This window comes from Pyxicephalus adspersus, chromosome 5 (assembly GCF_032062135.1).
Source record: "Pyxicephalus adspersus chromosome 5, UCB_Pads_2.0, whole genome shotgun sequence".
NCBI classification, from domain to species: Eukaryota; Metazoa; Chordata; class Amphibia; order Anura; family Pyxicephalidae; genus Pyxicephalus; species Pyxicephalus adspersus.
The window spans coordinates 86,952,377-86,974,068 of record NC_092862.1 but is presented as its reverse complement, the minus strand read 5'-3'; the positions used below and the strand labels follow the sequence as shown (position 1 = coordinate 86,974,068).

At 38.7% G+C, this 21,692-nt stretch overlaps 1 protein-coding gene across 1 annotated transcript in view; it reads left to right on the top strand.

Moving 5' to 3' along the window:
* SACM1L (SAC1 like phosphatidylinositide phosphatase) overlaps nucleotides 1–21,692 on the top strand; it is a gene marked incomplete in the record, with an annotated part of 118,278 nt that overhangs the window by 48,293 nt on the left and 48,293 nt on the right. The window contains 3 exon segments of the mRNA XM_072412027.1: nucleotides 3,673–3,732; nucleotides 6,547–6,580; nucleotides 10,109–10,215. Coding sequence (XP_072268128.1) covers nucleotides 3,673–3,732; nucleotides 6,547–6,580; nucleotides 10,109–10,215 — 201 coding nt within the window.

Sequence of the window (21,692 nt, the reverse complement as noted above, 5' to 3'; positions counted from 1 at the left end):
GGTCTGCAGGAAGGCGGAGACACGCACTGCAGCCAGGAGGAGAGGAGAGAAGACGAGAAGCACGCGGGATCGCGGTATCGGGTAAGTATGTTACCGGTTTTAATTATTTTTAAAACTTGCATTTGCCGTATAGGACGCACCCACTTTTCCCCCCCAGTTTTGGGGAAGAAAAAGTGCGTGTTATACCCCGAAAAATACGGTAATATCCCAATCAGAGAGGGACTGGGAATGATATTTTCTCAATTTCCATTCAAGAAACTCTTTTTTTCTGTTCCACCAAGTTTGAAAGCACTTTTGTGGTTTTTGTCAAAGTGCACACATCACTTTCATTACACTGAATACATAACGCTTTCCCATTGCATTCAACCACTCCAAATGACTCTGTCCGGGCCTCTTGGAATGATCTTCCACTATCTGTTTTGCTTTTTTTGCTGTACTAATCTTTGGGAGTTCAAGACTTGGAGTCCACAAAAACACAAAATTTAAATAAAAATGAAGCACCCATTACAAATCTATCCCTATCCCAAAAATAGCTAACACTATTAGTTAAAGAACTGGATATTCCCTGAATCTACAATCTACGGCAGTGATTCTCAGCTGGGGTTCCTGACCCCCAGCTTTTGACCTGCTCTGAAAAAGGCATTTGAGTGCATTTTCTACCTTTTTATTCACCTTCATTGTTGTACATGCCTTGGACCTACTTCTTGGGGAATTTGCATACATAGGATGAAGTGAAGGTGAAGTGCACATTTCCCATACACAGGAGGCCTGCAGACCTCGATAATCCGTACAAGCTCTCATTTTCCCATTAGCAGGAATCCAGGTTGGTTCCTATGGACAACAGCCAATACAAATTTCTCCCTGACAATCCAGTACAATGAGTGCCATGTCTCTCCTGTCCTCTCATATAGCACAAACACAGGCCATAGAGAGCAGAACTCTGCACACCAACCCATTCCAGCACACCAAGCATTACACAGGTTATGTGCACACCAACCCATTCCAGCACACAAAGCATTACACGGGTTATGTGATGTCAAGTAAACGCAATGCGCTGCTATGCAAAGACATTGTAACCTTTCGTGTACTGAGGGCACAGGAGAGATGTCAATAAGTATGGATGCATTCATAGATGGGGTGTACAGTCAAATCTGGCAGAGAACATTTGCTTTTTAAAGTTGTGGATTTAAAATCCCAGAAAAATCTATAAATCGATTCAAATTCAGCCTACCTCCTAATTAGCCTATGGCCACATTCCATTATATTTTTTCAAGTTATAACCACAAAGAAAGAAGAACCCGAGGGTTAGCTTAGTAAGGGGACTTTTTGGCCCAACATTCCTTACCTCAACAAATTTGTATAAAAAAAAACTATAACTTTATTGGTTTTAATATAACAATATTTACATTAAAACATATTTAAAAATATGCAACATATAGGAACAGGATTATTCTGCCTGGGCTAACCAACCCAAAGGGCATACCCCACAGCCTTTCGACACATTTCACGGATAATGCTGCTTCTTCAGGAAGGAAGGGGGGGAGAAAGACAGAAGGAGATGAGGACAGAAATACCTTATCCCTGCAGCACAAACAGCCTCACCTGGAACAGGTAAGCACCGGCAAAAGCAGCAGCATCTTAGAACTTCATTTCTATCAGTAAAGATTGGTTGTTCACAGTGTTCCCAGTACCCATGTTCACAGAGAACACAGTACTCTTCTTCTTATTTAACATCACTTAACTTCACTTTAACTTAAAGTTTATAGTTTTTTTTATACAAATTTGTTAAGTTAAGGAATGTTGGTCCTAAAATTCCCCTTACTGAATTTTCTATTGCTATTCCTCAGGTTCTCCTTTCTTTGTCCCAGAAAAATCTAGTTTGAGCAAATCATAAAGAAAATGTATGCCTTTGGCTTTCAATAAATGGGAATGCCTTATGTCCCATGCTTTGTGGAAACTGTGGATTGCCTTGAATAGGTTAAGTATCGTGAAATCACAATTGGCAGCTTCCAATAGATAATTCAATCTCGCCTGTGAAGCATGGAGACTAGAATAAAAAGTATATTGTTTTTCCAGTGGGTACATTTGTTGCCACGCATCATGTAATTGCATAGCGTGAACAAAATCGTTTAAATGTGTATGGGAATAGGGCTCTTGAGAGTTTTTTAGTCTTAATTTTCTTAAGCTATCCTATCGTCCCTTGCACATTTGACCATATTAAAATCCCCTCCCATAATTTTTTTAGAGGCTTGGATCTCGGCAATCTTTTTAGTTATTGCATAAAAAAAGGAAAACGTAGGGTAGTTTGGCGCATAGATATTGTACAAATGTAAAGGTTTATCATGAAATTCAAGTTCCAAACTGCCTTTTGAAAATGTCTATGCAACAATATAAGTACTACTGCTTTTCGACCCACAACTTGTGAATTAAAGTCTTCACACACTCACCACATTCGCATGCAATGGAAATCAGCACTCTCTAAGTGTGTTTCTTGGATCATCATTATATCCACATTAAGTCTTTTCTATTGACGCAGAATTTGCATCCACTTGTTAGAAGATATCAGCCCCTTCACGTTCAAAGACACTAAACGGGTAACGACACTATAAACGGGTAATAAAAAAGTTATAGGGAGATATCCCTTGTGGTGACATGAAGCAGTTTTGGGACCTGAAGGGGGTCAACACACACCACATTAGTATAGCAGTAGGTGATCTTAATTTCAATTCAGCACTCTTTTCACATATAGTGAATATGTTGTGTAATAAACATTCGAGTATCCGGTGGGTTTCAAAGGGGTCGGATGGGTACCCTCCCAGCAAAATAGGAGGGGACCTATTTGTTCCAGGTGTTATTCGACATTAGTTGACTCTGAGCACGATAAAACATTTACAAAAAAAGTAGAAAAGATAAATACAATACAGGCTGCTGAAAATAAAAGGATACAAACAAAAAACAAATTGTAAAATTTATTATCATTATAATCCAAATTGCCTGCTATGACTGGCCTGGGAGATGGTGTATCCTTACGGGGTGGACCCAAATGGGATGCCCGTTCCACTTTACATTCATGCTCCAGGCCTAACAGAGATGGTAAAGTGTTAGCACATAAATCCGCAAGTTGTGAGGGCTTCACTGCTTCAGCTATTCCTATCATTCGGAGATTGTTTCTGTAGGAAGATAATTGGATTTTATTGGCAAACAGATCATCTTCCAGGTCAAAAATCCTTGCTTTTGCATTAGTAATTTAAGTGTTTAAGTTATATAACCTTTTTAGTGAGCTTCTTCTGTGGAGAAAACTCCCAGATCCTCCCATAGACTTCTACAACTTGTGAAGGAAGTTTTTCCCCTCTAAAGCAGGTCCTGGCAGCCTGTATTGAGCTTCAGCCACACATTTGCTGGGGTTTACACATATACCTGTAAGTTAAACTTGTTTTTGAAACAAAGCAACAGGTTTTAAAGCAGAATGTCTTCTTGTTTTTTTTTTTTTTTTTTTTTTTTTTTTTTTTATTATGGGGATGGATACAATAAAGAGCAATGGTAAAAAAATTTTACGGTAGAAAATGTATCCTCCACTTCTGCTCACAAGATCAAAAGCATAAAACCTCTGTTTAGTGTTGCAATTTTTCAGGTTTTTCAAATATTGTTTTTTCTTCCTTTTTTTTTTTGCAGGCTGATCAGAGGTTTGTTTGGAATGGACATTTACTGAGAGAGTTTTCTGCACAACCTGAGGTAATTCAGTTTTATTATTTCAATTAGTCCAGCTTGGTAAGGTCAACATGTCATTTTCATCAGATATAATTTTAGGTGGTAGTATTAGTATTGTTTGATGCAGATTTCAAATCTGTCTTCAGTTTTTCTCTAGCACGCCTAGATTTTGTGATGCAGCTAATTATATATTGTGTGAAATTCATTATAAATAGCCTTAACATATTACAACATTTAACTACAGTTTTCCTTTTTTTAAGGTTAGAGATCACACTAACTGCGATTGATTTCATTTGACATCAAGTCTAGAAATTGCCTTAATGATCCAGACAGTTTCTGTTAGGTGTGTGGTTCATTCACAAGGAAAGCAGCACAACGTTGCAAAATTACGACAGCACTTAAAAAGATATACAAATTTTATTTCACTTAATTTCCACTTGGTGACCCGGATAAATCTTGGGCTCCACATGTTTTCTTTACCAGTTGTTCCAACAGACTGCGTGACTGGCTAAATCGGCGTAAAGCAGCAATGCCATTTGCAATCCCGATGGTGTGGAGAGAACCACAAGACCATCTAATCGACGGCTATTTTTTCCGCGTCAAAAGTAAATTCTCAGGTAAAACAAAACACAAAATTGTATATCCCAGCCTCGATTCTGCAATTATACCTGTTCCTATGATGATTCATTGCCGGTCCTGTCACAGGATGGACTTGCTTCTGTAGAAGGTGATGAGGAATGCCCTGAAATTGCAGCCAGTTACAACCCTGAATCATCTGATCCTGACTGCTTGGCCGATGAAGATTTAGAACCAGAGACCTTTACACAAGCAGAGCTGAATGATCTCGTTCGTGATCTATATCTCTCCAAAGACAAAGCAGAACTTATTGTTTCAAGGCTTAAACAAAAGCACTTGCTTGCAAAGGGTGTAACTGTAACTCACTACAGAAAACAAAATTATAACTTGACAGCATTCTTCACTAGGGATGGCTCACTTTACTACTGCCATGATATAAATGCACTCTTTATACCAGTTTGTCACAAGAACATGTTCCATCTGAATCGTGTATCTTCATTGATTCCTCCAAAAGAAGCTTGAAAGCAATCTTACTGCATAATAGTAATTCCAAACCAAGTTTACGGATTGCCCATTTCATTCCGTTAACCTAAAGAAGTCCCATGACAACATGAAGTTACTACTTGAATCAATCCAGTATAAAACACATCAGTGGAACATCTGTGGGGATATAAAGGTCATTGGCGTGCTGATGGGAATGCAAGGAGGATTCACAAAATATTGCTTTTTCTTATGCCTGTGGGACAGCTGATCTACGGGAAACCATTATGTCAAGCCTAATTGGCTACAAGTGATACCTATAAGCCCGGTACAAGCAGTATCAAGTTTCTGCCTCTAGGAGATCCCCATAAAATATTTCTGCCACCTCTCCATATCAAGTTAGGCTTGATGAAGAACATTGTAAAGGCCATGGGTAAATCAAACTTCATGGGTTTTCAGTACCTTGCTGAGAAGTTTCCAAACATAAGCACTGCAGCAATGAAGGAAGGGATATTTATAGGCCCACAGATCAAGTCTGTTTTGCAGGATGATGTTTTCAATCTCTCTCAGCAGCTGAGCTAGAAGCTTGGAATGCATTTAAGTGGCTGTGTGAAAATTTCCTGGGCAACCATAACTCTCCTGCATACAAGGAAGGAGTTCAGAATGTGCTTAATTCATACCAGAGGGATGGTGCTTACGTTTTAGTACAAAATACATGCACGTATAATGTTAACCATATATAGTACTCATAACTCAGGAACTGTATGTGTTAGGGAAAAATTGAAAACAGATCTAAAATCTGCTTGAAAAACTGATTTAGAAAAGTTTGCTGTGGTTTCTGATGATTATCAAAACTCATTTTTTGTTGACCTGTGTAATGGTATCTATAGTTAATAAAACTGTACAAACGTAAAACTTCAAATATTTTTGTTTTAAATAGAAAGGGTGAGGGTTAGAATCAGGGCCGCCATGGGAAAGGGAAGAGGGGGGGGGGGGTCATGGGGTGCTTCTGTACCAGGCCACTATTAAAAGAGCTTGACATTTGCAATGCTGGAACATTTAAGGGAGGGGGCTATGAAGTTTACGTATTATAGGGACCAGAAATTTCTGATGGTGGCCCTGGTTAGAACTTTTGTCAGATTTCTAATGCTGTCTGTGTTACTGCTGAGACATTTACCACTTCTCTTAGTTCTAGAAACCATTTTCTGCAGTCCGGAAAGCGAAGGGAAATCAAAAATATGTTTTAAGTTAAATAACCTTTCTAGTGAGCTTCTTCTGCTTACAACCAAGCAGGAAATAATGCTACACTGCACGAAGCAGTTTTTGAGAAGTTGTTGATAGACTTGTCTCTCTTTTTAACCTGAGTTACTATGTAACTATGTATTTTATTCTGGACATCTCATTGCATACTTTTGTTTTCTTCTACTTCATGAATTTTGCTTAACCAGTCATCTTTTGTTTGCACGTTTTTAGGTATTTAAAGTGAATTTACCTTATTTTGTTTTGTTCATTTTGCAAAGTGAAGAGAGCGATCAATCTATGTGTTGCGTTAATAATTATTACTCCTATAATAAGTCAACACCATTTTGGTTGCAGTAGGCTCCTAAAGACAATTCCAAGACTTTCTGACTGGAAAAGCTCAAGTATGGGTAGTGATTGTAGGCCCCTATAATTGTACCTAATTAAATCAAATTACAAAAATTAGAAAAGCCTTACTTTGACAGTATTTTAGGCTACATCAATATAATTCAGAAATAATTAATCTATTTTTTTCACACAAAGATCCAGAAATTTGCTGTTCCTGTTATTCATGGATGTATCCTTTTAAAGTTTTTTTGTATATTTTATTTATTATTGTCTATAACAATAATTTATTAGGGCATGTTCAGACATGCGTTAATTCAGATGTTTTAAAAAGGTTTTGAAAAGAGGAACTATACTCAAAAACTAGTCTTTCAAATATTAATCTATTATTACCTGCACTAAAATGTCAGTCTTCCCTGTTGGCACTGGCTGGGTCATCTTGTATCCATGCAATACGTAAGGATTTCTGAAGTGTTTAGAAGTGGCCAGCTTGTGACTGGCAAGTTTACGTTTTCTTCCTCTCCTGAACTTCTCCTCCACCCACTGCCCCTGCCTCCCCCTCCCTCGGCATGGAGCTCACAAGCTCAGCAGCTGTGGAGAGAACAGTTGCACTGAGTGACATGAGAGTCCCAGGAAAATCTGCATAATTAGGGCAGTGGGTGTAGATTAGAAACACTCCCACCTCGGATGGCATTTCCCAGATTGCACTTCTCCGCCTAGGTGGTGGAGAGACCTGGGGGTGTGGTGTGAAGATAAAAGCAAGCTAAAAAAAAGTATTCAGGTGAATATAATTTTGGCTTATGTTATCCATAAGCCAAAGTTGGTTTTGTGAGTACGCTTTAACTCTAAAAAAAACATCTGTCAAAAAATATATAAGACTAGAATGAATGAGTCTGTTCATTCTGCAGGTTGGGGGGGGCAGTTTATCTTGCGGTGATCAGAAGTTCCCTGTTGCATCTGCTGCCTCTACTAGTCTTTACAGACTTCAATGGAAAGAGATTAGAACTGTTTGTTCCATATTATCTAACCATCTATAAAAATATAGACTTGTAAGATTTGTATTTTTTTTTAAATGTGATACCTTACAGAATAATCTGACATAATTTAGCATTTTATAGGGCAACTAGATCTAAATGGCATATAGTTTCTTTTGTCAAACTCTCTGTAAAATGATGATCAGACACCTGTAATACTTTCCAATGTCATTCAGCTTTCTACGATAACGGGAGTGCATTTCCACTACAAGCCTGGTTTCAGTTTTTATCCGGTCTCTTTAAACTCATTCTTCATATGTTCTCTTTGTAATTATGTTGGTTGTTGGTAGAAATTTTATTTAATGAATACTACAAAAAAATAAACATCATTCTTAAGATATTGTGTACCTTTGTGATTTTAAAAAAATAAAGGGAATGCATAGGTGTGAGATGATTATTGCCTAATCCAGCCAATTGTTTATATGTGAGTTAACACACTATAGCCTACACTATCTAGGCACCTGATTTTAAGGGAGAATCTGTTGCCTAATTCTTTTCCCAGCATGATTGCTGCTGTTTTCTCAGAATAATTGTGTTGCCAAGGTTGTTTGGTAAATTACCATGCATGATTACACTAAAAAATAAACAGATTGTTATCTTTTGTGGGAGTGGTAAGAATGTCTTATCTTTTGTCTGATATTAAGGTCTAGCTAGGTTGCTATGTTACATTTATTTATTTTATTTATTCCTATTATTTTTCTCTAACATGCCTTTAGTAAGTAGAGGAACTTCTAGAAACATGAATATCTTAAATTATGCTGGGATGTCTTTTCTAAAAGTAGGAAAATGAAGCTTTTCTTTATGCACCCTTTGTTTGGACATCCAGTATATTTTATAGAAGCCCCAATTTAATGTAAGTTGTAAACGGGTGGCACAAAGTGGGAACATAAAAACACTGAATTTTAAAAGAGCCAATTTTCCAATGTTATTGGCTGCCTTTCAGGATTTAAAATGGGGATATAAATATAAATATAATAAATATTTTTATTAAAATACATATTCTTAGTAAAAGTATTTATCCTTCCTCCCCCGAGACACCATATCACACACCATCCTTATGCATTAATCATGTTCTGAAAAGAGGAACATTTTTGTCTTCGTGAAGCATGAACGTATATTCGCATAATTATATACATTATTCTTTCATTAAGTCTCCTTCTGCATCAACTTTTCTCTTGTTGGACATTTTGAGAGTAATTGCTTTTTTGTTCTTAGCAGCTTTTTATGAGGTAGGGGTTCCTGACCTGTCTTGGCCATCTTGGCCTGTCTATGTGGGGGGAGTGGAGCCACTGACTGTGCTGAGGTGGAGGGCTATGTCTCTGAGTCTGTAGACATTGCTAATGTAGCATCCCACTGAGATTCCATACCTGGAGCAGCAGCAGCATACTACTGGCAGAAGGATTGGTACTCTGGCACAGTCATGCTTAGTGCCGGGTCTCGGCAGGAGTGTGAAAAGGAAATGGGGTCCTTCTGCCTGCAGTGCAGTCAGGCACTTTCGTTGACCACCCTGCTTCTAACAAGTTTTTTGGGACTGGGTCCTCCTGCCTGCAAATGTCAGGCGCATTGATGCGGGACAGTCACCACAGGCCACATAAAAAGGCCAGATTGGGCCTGCAGGCCTTGTGTTTGACACCTGTACTCTAATCTATTTGCTTAGTTAAATTCAGGTGGATTTTTTTGTCCATTTAGTGTAGTTTGTGGTTTTGTGAATTGATATTAGAGTAACATGAGGATAATTTATGTCTAACACAAATCCATCATTTCAGTTGAGAAATCCTTAAAGCAGACCTATCACCAAAATATTTTTGCTTTATATAAAAGGATAGACAACCCTTTTATGTAAAGTAAAAATTATTTTTTTATTTTTTTTCTAACCATTTTTTTAATTAAAAATAAAAAAGGTGAAGCCCTTGCTCTTGTGTGTTTACCGCCTTGGTAAAGACAGAATGGGAGCACAGAGCCTCCATTGATACCCACATCACATATCCCAGGAGGCTTCTGGCTGCTCCTTCTCATGCTCGAAATTAATTGTGGTCCCAGATGATATCAAGCGCTCTTGAATGTTTGTTCAAGAAGTTTCAGTAAGTGATTAGTGAAAAGTGTGTGTCCTTTTTTCCTGATTACAGCAACAGAGGCAAGAGAAGATCAATTGATACAGAAAACCAGCAGATAATTATATCAACAAGGTGTAAGAAAAATGGCTTTTTACCATGATGAAAAAAAGGTTGACACATTTTCTTTCATGGTTTGTAACTTAATGAACCAAGTGTTAATTTTACTAATGATATGAAATGTAACAAAGAAGGCACGTAACCATTTACACAACTTGAGTGGCACTTTGATTTAGACCTTTCCTAATTTGGCATCTGTGATTATTTGCTGATTTCTGCAAGGAAATAACCTGCTTGTTAAAGGAGACTTTTACCCCATAGAAAAAATGGTTGTACATCATATGAACATGATAATAAGCCTTCATAATTCTAACTTAAAATGTATAAATATCATAACTGTGAAAACAAAAAAAGGTTAATCCAAAACACATAAAACTGATGCACACTTTAATTTTGTTACTGTTGTATCCAGGGATCACCTTAAATAGTTGATACACTCTTATCAGCCAGCTGAAGTATTTTATACTTTATTTTACACTTTATTTATAAATCTAAACATTTATTTGTCTTACAGGTTTACATTAATGAATTTTGTCTTCCTTAACATCTTTTCAGTTATAGCAATACATTCCTGTTCTGTTAATGGAAAATACTTTGACTGGATTCTTATCTCAAGAAGAAGTTGTTTTCGAGCTGGTGTACGATATTATGTTAGAGGTATAGTAAGTTTCTTCTCTTTAAAAACTGGAAAGCAAGAGGTTAGCTTAATAAATAAAAGTGTATGTATATTTAAATTAATGATAGTTATCCACTATAGGACATTGTAGTTCATGCAGCAAAAAACTTTTTTTTGGTTTTAGGCCTCAGTTAATCAGATGATTTTTATTAATTAATTTCTAGACTTGTAACACACAAACGTGTATATGTAAATATGTGTGTGTATATATATATATATATATATATATATATATATACCGTATTTTCCGGTGTATAAGATGACTTTTTAACCCCAAAAAATGTCAAAGTCGGGGGTCGTCTTATACACCGGGTACTTACCAATCCCCTGAACGGGGAGAAGATCCGAGTTCGGGTCAGCCGGCGGAACATGGAAAATGGAACAAACTCTATATTTTAACTGAAAAAGCTGGGGGTCGTCTTATACGCCCAGTCGTCTTATACGCCGGAAAATACGGTATATATGTGTGTGTGTGTGTGTGTGTATATATATATATATATATATATATATATATATATATATATATATATATATATATATATACATAGATAGATCGCCCGTAGCAACGGGTGGTGTTTTCAAATAGGAAACAGGGCCAGCAGGTTTAAAGTGCATCATGGGTTTTATTCACTTAACACTATTTCCACACAAAAACAGGCAAATAATACAAACAGCAGAAATAAAGCCTGGCCACTTGGCCACTAACTCACTGTTAGTTCCCTTAACTAGCAATCCAGCCCAACCTAGTGCTGTGCAGGACTCTAAGGCCCTAACCATACGTCTTTTGCAACAAAAAGTCTGTGTCTTTACTCAGTTCACCTTGGACCTTCTCCCAGCTTACCAGCCAAGACAGAGACACAGGAATTGGCAGCCCAATCTCCCCAGCCTAATTTCCAGGATGCATTTCAGGTGAGACAGTTACACCTGATCATACTCAGGCCTCTTTAACTCCCCCACCTGCCCAAGAAGCTCATGGTCATTAAGCCTGCTTCTTCAACCCCATCTTCAGGTTAAAAGGAAAACGGACTAAACAGAAAAATACTCTGTGTATAACCTGTATCTGGGGCAAATGTACCTGTCTTTCTTCACGAAACCCTGTGATTTACTGGGAAATCGAGGTAGAAGAGTCATCATGTGAGAGGAGACCATGGATCCTATGGCAACTCTGACTGAGCTCCAGACATCCTATTTGGAGATGGGACTAAGTTCTAGAAGGACAACCATAACTGCAGCTCTCCACTGATCTGAGCTTTATGGCAGAGTGGCTGGACGTAAGTCTCTCCTCACATGAAAGTCAGCTTGAAGATTGCAAAAGAGCACCTGAATGACTCTTAAATTGTGAGGAACAAGATTCTGGGGTTCTGGGGTCTGATGAAATTAAGATTAAACATGCCTCAATTCTACATGTTAAGTCTGGAGTAAAACCAGCACTACTCATCACCTTCTGAATACTATCACAATAGTAAAGCATGGGGGTGGCAGCATCATGCCGTGGGGATGTTTTTCAGCAGCAGGGACATTGGTCAGGGTTAAGGGAAAGCAGAATGGAACAAAATACAGAGAGATCCTCAATGAAAACCTGTTCCACAGTCCTCTGGACCTCAGACTGTGCCGAAGGTTCACCTTCCAACATGACAATGACCCAAACACACCGCAAGACAAAATAGGAGTAACTTAGGGACAACTGCGAATATCCTGGAGTGGCCCAGCCAGAGCCCTGACTTGAACCTTATTGAACGTCTGCGGGGAGACCAGAAGATGTCTGCCCATTAACTGTTCCCATCCAAGCTGACTCAGTTTGAGAGATTTTGCTAAGAAGAGTGGAAAAAAGACTTTAGGCTGTAATTGCTGCCAAAATACTAAGTAGAGTCTGAATACTTATGTAAATGTGCTATTTCATTTTTTTTCCAAATACATTTACAAAATTGTCTAAAAATCTGTTTTCACTTTATGGGGAACTGACTGTAGATTATAGAGGGGAAAAAAGAATGTAAACGATTGCAGCATCAGGCTGCAAGATAACAAAATCGAAAACTAGTGGCTTGGAATCAAGTTGAGTTAAAAAACACAGTTTTCTGATATTGTATAGTTAGGAGATGTTAGGAGAGATGTCCCTAGTTGGTGCGGAGGTCTCTTCCATCAGGTCCCGCGTTGTCCCGGTATCCACCTTTGGGCCGGCACTCCAGGCCCAGCCATCTTCTGCTGTTCTTCTTGGTTCTTCTTACTATGTCACCTGACCCAGGCGTGAGATTGGATGATGTAAATGGGTGAAAAAAACCTGCTGATCTCACTGCGTATGCTCGGCCATGCGTAGAGGGAGCATCCAAGAGCCTCCCAGGATGCGTGACGTAGGTATCCCCGAAGGCTTTGCCACTCCCATTCATTCTCAATAGCCTAGGCGATCGAGAATTGGGAGTTGAATCCTTATAGTAACTACAGATTGTAAGTAAACTTTTATAACTCCTTGAAAGCAATAAACATTGACAATAAACATAACTAGGAAAGTGAGTGGCAGCAAGGTGGAAGATTTTGTTCAGTGCACAGCCTGCCATTTTTACGCACAAATGGAGCAATAGCTCCTAGGTGAGTACCGCTGTGACAGATGTGAGCAAGTCACTCTTCTGGTATCTGGCATTAGAGAGCTGGAGAGGCACATTGCAACACTGAAATCACTGGATCACCACAAGTGTCTCCTGCTCACTGAGTAGGTAGTTAATGGCTTAGATGTGGAGGGTAGAGAGGTTTATTAGGATTAACATATAGGGAGTTGGGTTACTGTAGTTAGAGGGAGTGGTAGTGGCACCCAGAAAATGAAAGGCCAGCCCTGTGTTTGAGCACCCTAACAAATTAGCATGTGAAGATGTGCAGGTGGCAGACCCAGTGGTGGCATATCTAGATGTTACTGCTACCCCTAATAGCTGGGAGAGCAGCCCATCTAGTAGGGGTGGGGAAGGCAATGCTGAAAGGCATAGACAATTGGTTGTCATAGGGAAACCTAGGATCAGGGGGACAAATAGAATAGTTTGTAGCCCTGATCCCTTCAACCGATTGGTTTGCTGTCTCCTTGGTGCCAGGGTTTTGTCCATGAGTGGACAAATTGCTTGAAGGGGCTGGGCATTACCCAGCTGTCTTGGTCCATGTTGGAACCAATGACAAGATAGATAGAAGGATGGAGGATCCTTAAAAATCAGTTTAAAGAACTAGGTTTCAAGTTGAAGGAAATGACCTCCAAGGTTTTATTCTCTGGAATATTGCCTGTGCCATGCGCAACACAGAAAAGGCTTAGACGGGTAAACTCATGGCTTAGGTTCTAGTGCAGTAGGAAAGGGTTTGGCTTTTTAGAGCACTGAGCTGACTTTTCATTTCGGGTACAACCTATATGCCAGAGATGGTTTGCACCTGAATGGAGGGGTGTCTGCTGTGCTAGGGGAAAGATTTAGGGGAAATGGAGGAGGGATATTTAAACTAGGAGAGAGGGGATGGGGACAGTTAAATTATGGTTGGCAGAAAGGTCAGGGATAGTTGGGGGTATTCATAAATATAAGGAGCTTCCCGTGTTACACACAAATATTTGTTTGGGCAGTACTATTAGTACTGAAAAACAAGGTTTTTGCAAGGAGCACTGGTAAATGCAGCAATGGTTTAAAGAGCCTATTCTCCAATGCTAGAAGTCTGGCAAACAAAATAGAGCAGTTGGAGGAATCCCTAATAAATGAAGAGCATTATGACTTAGTTGGTATTGCTGAATCCTGGCTTTGTTCTTCACATGACATATGTACATAAAGGAAAATAAAACATTTTTATGCTCAAGTCCAAATTCATATCAGCAATGTCACTTCCTTAAATGGTTCAAAATTGGGCAAAATTAAGGTTGACAAAGCACCAGGACCCAATGGATTACATCCACATGTCCTCAAAGAGCTGAGTTCAGTTATTTCAAAGCAATTATTTTTAATTTTTAGAGACTCTTTAATCACTAGCATGGTACAAATGGATTGGAGTAAGGCCAATGTGATTTCTATCTTCAGAAAGAAAGCAGTCATTACCAGGTAACTACAGACTGGTTAGTTTAACCCCCCTTGCTGTAATCCCAAATGTGACTCGGGGTGGATTTTTCATGCAAAAAGCGGTAATCCCGAGTCACACACTTGGTGTCGCTTTTAACTAAAAAAAAACAAACAAAAAAAACACCTTGCTCCATCGCTGTCCCTGCAGGTCCTAGGGACACGTCCTGCTCCTCCGATCTTCAGCCGCAAAGTGCAGAGATGAGGTCTATGGGTTTTCATGGTGACATCGGTACATGCGTCGGTACGGTCAGGAGGATCAGCGGGAAAGTCAAATAATTTTGTATTGGATTTAATTCAAAATAGCTTTATTTTGTCAAATCCAAAGAAATATTCATATAATATATATATATATATATATATATATATATATATATATATATATATATATATATATATATATATATATATATATATATATATAGTTATAGTTATATATATGCAAAATGAAGTCTGAATGATTCTCAGGCCTCTGACTATTTTTTTTGTACAGAACGTAGGCATTCCATAGGCACTGCTCAACAAGATGCCCGAAAATCTTCTTGTATTACTTCCTTTGTTTCCTCACCGCTGGGTAGAATGTCATGGCTTGGTCAGCTGTCGACAGCTCCCATGGTGTTGTAGTCAATCACCACCTGTGGCTTCATCACTTATTTCCCACATTTTGTGTGTACCAGAACGGTAGAGGCATCATGGACAGTACTCATCAGGCACACATCTTTCTTGTCACGCCATCTTAGGGCCATCATCTTTCCTTTCTGCCAGGCAACATATTCTCCTGTCTTCAGCTTCCCTTTTGCAAACAGTGCTGGCAGGTTGCGCCGGTTAGCCCTAACGGTTCCATAGGCATCGGTTCTGTGTTGCAGAAGGAACTCGTAAAGCTCAGGAGATGTGTAGAAGTTGTCAGTTATGACACAATAGCCCTGACCTAGCAATGGCTCAATGAGGGATAGCACTGAAGATGTTGCCAATCCATAATGGCTGTATCTGGGGTTGAACTGTGTCCCTTTTCCAGTGTACAGTACCGTATTCCAGATGTAGCCAGTTGGGGATTTGCACAGCATTTGGGTCTTCACGCCAAATCGTGCCCTCTTTGATGCAATGTACTGCACCCAGCTGAGCCTCCCCTTGTAAGCCATTAGACTGGGGTCAATGCTGACATCTCTTTCTGGCACATAGGTTTGCTGGAAATTTTGTACAGGGATCGCCTGTAAGTGTCCTTTAATATTGGAGTTCTGAGTGGGGCACTTTACTCAAATCTAAGTGTCATGAATGAGCACGCCATCCCCTTCCCCCCAACATATTGCGCATAGGATATTTCTGCTGCTGTTTCTGCTTTCAAAGAGCTGGATAAATGTTTGATCTGTTCATGCTACCAACCTGCAGTGACTTTGATTACCTCCTTTCATCCAACCCCCACCTGCTCCCATCTTTCTGGGTTTTCTGAGTACTTGAGGACTGTAACCTGTATATTTCCCTTACCATCACAGGGTCACAACATACCCAAATCCAGACATGGAAGGAGAAAAAGTCTAACATAACTATACCAGTTGTCCCCAGCTTACTCTGTTCTAATGGCTCCACGGTTGCCTGCAGTGTACTTTTGTGGTTCCTCTGCTTTTTCAGCTGAGGTTTTTAACACAATCTTGAAAAACCTTAGGACTCAAATCTCCAAGTTATTTGCTGAATCTGAATGCAGAGACCACAAACAAATTCCCACACACTCTACAGACTAGTTTGATTTACCCATGATCTTACTAGCTCATGAGCAGCTGCAAAGACTCCAGTTCTAAATTGTTTAAGTCCTTGGCCCCTAGGTGTGGTTTCCCCTATGGAGTTGACGTCCCTGGTATTACTCCCACATTTATGGAGACCATATCAGTTACATAGTTACATAGAAAAAAAGACATCAAATTCAACCAGGTTTAAGGAAATAAACCTTTATCAGATCGAATTCCTATAGACGTAGTTGATGCAGAGAAAGGCAAAAAGAAAAACCTTATAAAGCCTGGTTCAATTTGCTTCAACAGGGGAAAAATAATCCTTCCTGATCCTTTGAGGCAATCGAATGTTCCTGGTTCATATTGATTCAATACACACCACTTTAAAGAAGAGGTTTAGCCTGTTGCTTCTACCAGTGGAATTTCTAATTTTGAATCTTTAAAAGCTGCAAAGAATAGAGATTGAAAGCATCCTGATAAGTTGTTTGCTCACCCAAAGCGCAACTTAGCTTTGTATCCATTTTGTGAGGAACTTGTGGTCCATTTCAAATGGTCATACTCCACCTGAACAAGGAGATTAATATGCTGAGGGGGGATGCGCCCTTTTTTTTAAAAAAAACCCAACCAATACGCAGTTAAAACCCCTTTCTAGAGAATTTCCTCTAGAGCAGGAGTGCCCACACCTTTTTGGCTCGCGAGCTACTCTTTAAATGACCAAGCCAACAATAAAAATGCTAAACTTATCAATAAACTAAATAAATATATATATATAAATATGTGTATATATATATATATATATATATATATATATATATATATATTCACACACACAGTATGACACAGAAGTGACTGAGGCTAATGAGACATTAAATGGCAGAACATTGCACAGACATTCCACTACAGGACTATAGTGACCTGTCATAGGAGAATGACCTGCTGCACAAGAAACCGCCCATCACTGCTCACCTCAGACTGCCCTTCTGCCCTCTCTGCCTCCCTCCTCACTCCCCACTGTTACACGAGCCTTCTCACACAGAACGACATCCCCAGCATCCCTATAGACGTAGCAGCTGGGCTGCTGGTAAACAGCAGGGAGGGGTAAGGCAGGGCTCTGCGATCGACTCGGGTTGCCTTTGCAATCGACTGTTAGTTCGCGATCAATGTTTTGAGCACCTCTGCAATCCTTGCTTGGCAGATTCCTTCTTTCACCCAATCCTATCTACAGCTTTACTTAGTTTAACTATTTTTGACAAGTCCAAATGCATTAAAAGAATCCTTTCCACTGCTTTGATTGAACACTTGCAGCAAATGGCTGTAGGATTGAATTTCAGCTGTGACATTTTGCTGGGAGTCTCCTTTCTCATCTCTCACTTTTTCTTGTAGTTACAAATTATAAGGCAGTTCAGCTAAAGTGCCAGCTGTGAAGCCTTTAAAAAAAAAAAACTTTTGATCTTCACGCTTTCTGAGAAACAAAGACTCTTCAGACCAGCTCCTACAATATCACCTATCTTCCTCAATAGAAGTAGCCTAAGGAGCAAAATACAAAGTCTTCTTTCTCTCTCAGTAATAAAAACATTATTTTTGTTTCTCTACCACCTTGACCTTCTTCTCAAGATCCTGCAAATTTGGTGCCATATCCCCCCAGAAGGTCTGGCACTCAAAGTCAGCTAATCCTCAGACAAGCCTGCGTTTGCTTCCCCTCTTTCCAGGATGTATTTATCATTTCATATTCTTGGATAGCGTGCATCTTCGAAGCTTGGATGCAGCAGGTGGAATCTTAGGGCTTCAGACAAGCGTTTCACTAGCTGCCCCTTCCTTTAACCTCAAGGATGTAAATGTTTGGCCCAAACTTTTGATTTGAATCCAGGAGATCTATTATCATCTCTCTTTCTTTGCACATCAAATATACTTATCTATTTATTTCTAGTACACTAGCAATTCCTGTGCTCTTGCTATGGGACCTCTACACCACCCTTTGTAGCTTTGCTCTTCAGCCTCGTCTGCAGTATTCACCAAGGTGCAGTCCCCAGTATTAGCCCTCTTGCATTTTGGTGGCATAATAATTGTGGGATACCTAAAAAATCTGTTTAGAAAATAGACAGCAATAGCTTTGTCAGACAACATGTCTGTCAATGTCCAAATGTTAAAGACGTTTGGGTTGATGCTGAGCCTTTTTAAACTGGAACCTCTTCATCTTAAAGTGTTCTTTATTCCCCAGCAGGTTCCAAATCTGTTTCTTTATGTGCTTCAGAAATCAATTAACCTATTAGAGACATTCCTATGTCTACACTCACCCAGTTAGACATAACTGTTCCCAGTTAGACATAAAACGGTGCACTTGCTTCTCATTTCACCATCTCTAGGTGACTTACGCATACTATACCATTATTCAGCTTATGGTCGCAAGTGTTAGGTTTCACACATTCTTGGGGCACACTTCTCCATTGGGGAGGGCTGCTCTGGTTTTTCAGCATCCAACAACATAACCATCTGGTCTTCTGTTCAAATATTCTCAAAGTTCTACCGGTTGGATGTTTCGACCTTATAAAATGCCAGCTTCAATTTTAAGGTCCTTTAGCCAGCTCTTTAAACTGAATGCAGGCCTAATTTTTTAATAGTTTTGCTTTGCACACACACCCCTTATTTTGACAGCTCTTAGACATCTCAAAAGATTTCTTTGACTGAAGTAGAAAAATAATTATTTTTGTCAGGAGGGGTTGTTATGGGCTGTCCTGGCACAGCAGGAAAGTCTGTACATTACAATCTTTTTAGACTTGTGTTAGGCTGATAGACAGTTCTGCCTAAAACTGTACTAGATCTAGTGAAGTCTACGGGCTGTAATGTACAAGTGTGTTTACTGCAGCACTGAAATGGAAACATAGGTGTAACTGTTAGTCATCAGAATCTTAGTAGTAAGTGTACTTTTGTAAATTAGAAGAGTGGGTTAATGTAGGTGAGGTAATGGGACCAAACAAGATAACTGCTCTTTGTTAAAAAGTGCATTTATTCTTTAAAGCATGTTGGTTGTTTTATTGTTGGTTGTTTTTCTATAACCAGGGACCAGGAATTGTGCAGATACAACCATTTTTACCTTGACCTCATCTTTCTCTGTCATTACAGGTCCAAGCCAGTGTAACAGCATACTTTTTTCAAAGATCTTTATTTTCCTTTTTGCTTTGCATTGAAGCAGTTGAAAAAGTACAATGGAAATTTTATCATAATGATAACAAATAAAAAGAAGCAATATAGTTTATTTTAAAAACTTTTTATGGTATCATGATTTTTTTTGGTATCATCAAAACTTTTAAAGTTGAAACTTTGGTAAACAGATACCAGGGTAAGGTAGGTTGGAAATAGAAAAGAGGGGACAAGGGATACCATTTCAACGTTGACATGACTATCCTACCTGTATTTGATGACTTTTGGCATGAAGCCGACAGTATGGTAATTGTTGAATATGAATAGTATCTGCATAAATATCTTTTAATATTTAACCATATCCTAGCGCATATATGTTCATGCACAAATAATAGCTAGTCACGCAAACAGTTTAGGGAACAAGTTAAAAAATAAAATATACAGTATTGTTTGATATACAGTTAGGTCCATAAATATTTGTACAGAGACAACTTTTTTCTAATTTTGGTTCTGTACATTACTACAATTAATTTTAAATGAAACAACCTAAATGCAGTTGAACTGCAGACTTTCAGCTTTAATTCAGTGGGTTGAACAAAAAGATTGCATAAAAATGTGAGGAACTAAAGCCTTTTATTTTACGCATTCACTTCATTTCAGGGGCTCAAAAGTAATTGAACAATTGAGTCAAAGGCTATTTCATGGACTGGTGTAGGCAATTCCTTCGTTATGTTATTATCAATTAGGCAAATAAAAGACCTGGAGTTGATTTGAGGGGCGGTTGCCTATATGTGGAAGATTTTACTATGAACAGACAACATGCGGTCAAAGGGGGTCTCCATGCAGGTGAAACAAGCCATCCTTAAGCTGCAAAATCGGAAAAAAACCCATTTGAGAAATTGCTACAATACTAGGAGTGGCAAATCTACAGTTTGGTACATCATTTCATAATACAGGTGGACAATGACCCAAAACATACAGTCAAAGCAGCCCAGAAGATTATTATTGCAAAGAACTGAACCCAATTGACCATGCATTTCACTTGTTGAAGACTAAACTTTGGACAGAAAGGCCCACAAACAGCAACTGAAAGCCACTGCAGTAAAGGCCTGGCAGAGCATTAGAAAGGAGGAAACCCACAGAATTATGATGGTCTCCTAATGTATCTTCTATTGTAGGACTTTGTTTATTTGAATGTAATTGCACGATAATTATATATTGTTGAGTTAATGTCTGTATCTCAGTATTGTTTATTTGTTAGTATGTGGTATACTGATTAACCTGTGTTGATATTTTCTGTTATGTTGTAATTGATGGTTTATTAATTCCTTTGTTGTTTGAAAAATAAATAAAAAATATTAAAAATTAAAAAGGCGGAAACCCAGCATCTGTTGATGTCCATGAGTTCAAAACTACAGGCTGTCATTGACAGCAAAGGGTTTTCAACTAAGTATTAGAAATAAACATTTCATTTTCAGCTTTTTAATTTGTCCAATTACTTTTGAGCCCCTGAAATGAAGTGATAGTGAAAATCAGGCTTTAGTTCCTCACATTTTTAGGCAATCTTTTTGTTCAACCCACTGAATAAAGCTGAAAGTTTGCAGTTCAACTGCATCTGAGTTGTTTCATTTAAAATTGTGGTAATGTACAGAACCAAAATTAGAAAAAAATTTCCTGTGTCAAAATATTTATGCACCTAACTGTATGTTCATCAAAGTTGGTTAGTGAAGGTTGGGTGTGTACACATTCGGCATGCTGTAATAATATTCTGTTTGCACCCCAGGCAAAGATGGAGTTATAGTAACAATGAATTTACCCATAAAAAAGGATTAACCTGGCACTTGTGTGGCTTTTAAGGAGATTAACCCTTCGGTCCCTGTTTAGAGGAGTTTTTTTTTTATCTTAATCGCCCCCACAGGGATTTGGGGAAATTTGTTCCAAACCATAAAAATATAGGACTTTGTCAAAATTATGCTTTGTTCCTACGTGGTAACATTGTTGTGATTGGTGTTGTGATTTTACCTGTTGGTATAGAGTGGATATGTTCATATATTGCTGTGGTTTGTGGTATTGGCCATTTGGGAAAATAGTGGTTATCGATTCTTTAATCCAGGCACATTGGTTGCAATGGCTGCACCTAAATGTGCCCTGAATTGTCTTAGTTTGTGTGTTCTGAAAGTGGCTTGTGACCAGGTGATCTTTAAGGGACCTGGATTTCCTGTAGGTTATCATGGGTTTGTTACCAATTAATTTGTTTATTTTTGGATTGGATTGAGGATTGTTCCAGTATTTGATCAGTGTATGGTATGGTGATGTTGATTATATCTTGTAATCAATCGACTGCTCCACACCGGGAGTAATATACCTCATAACGTGCACGTTACTATGCCTCTTGTAGTATACCAATAGGTATGTAACACAATATGATTCACCTTTTGTATAAGGGACAGTCTGAGATATAAGGGACAGGGTGTGTGTGTGTGTGTGTGTATATATATATATATATATATATATATATATATATATATATATATATATAT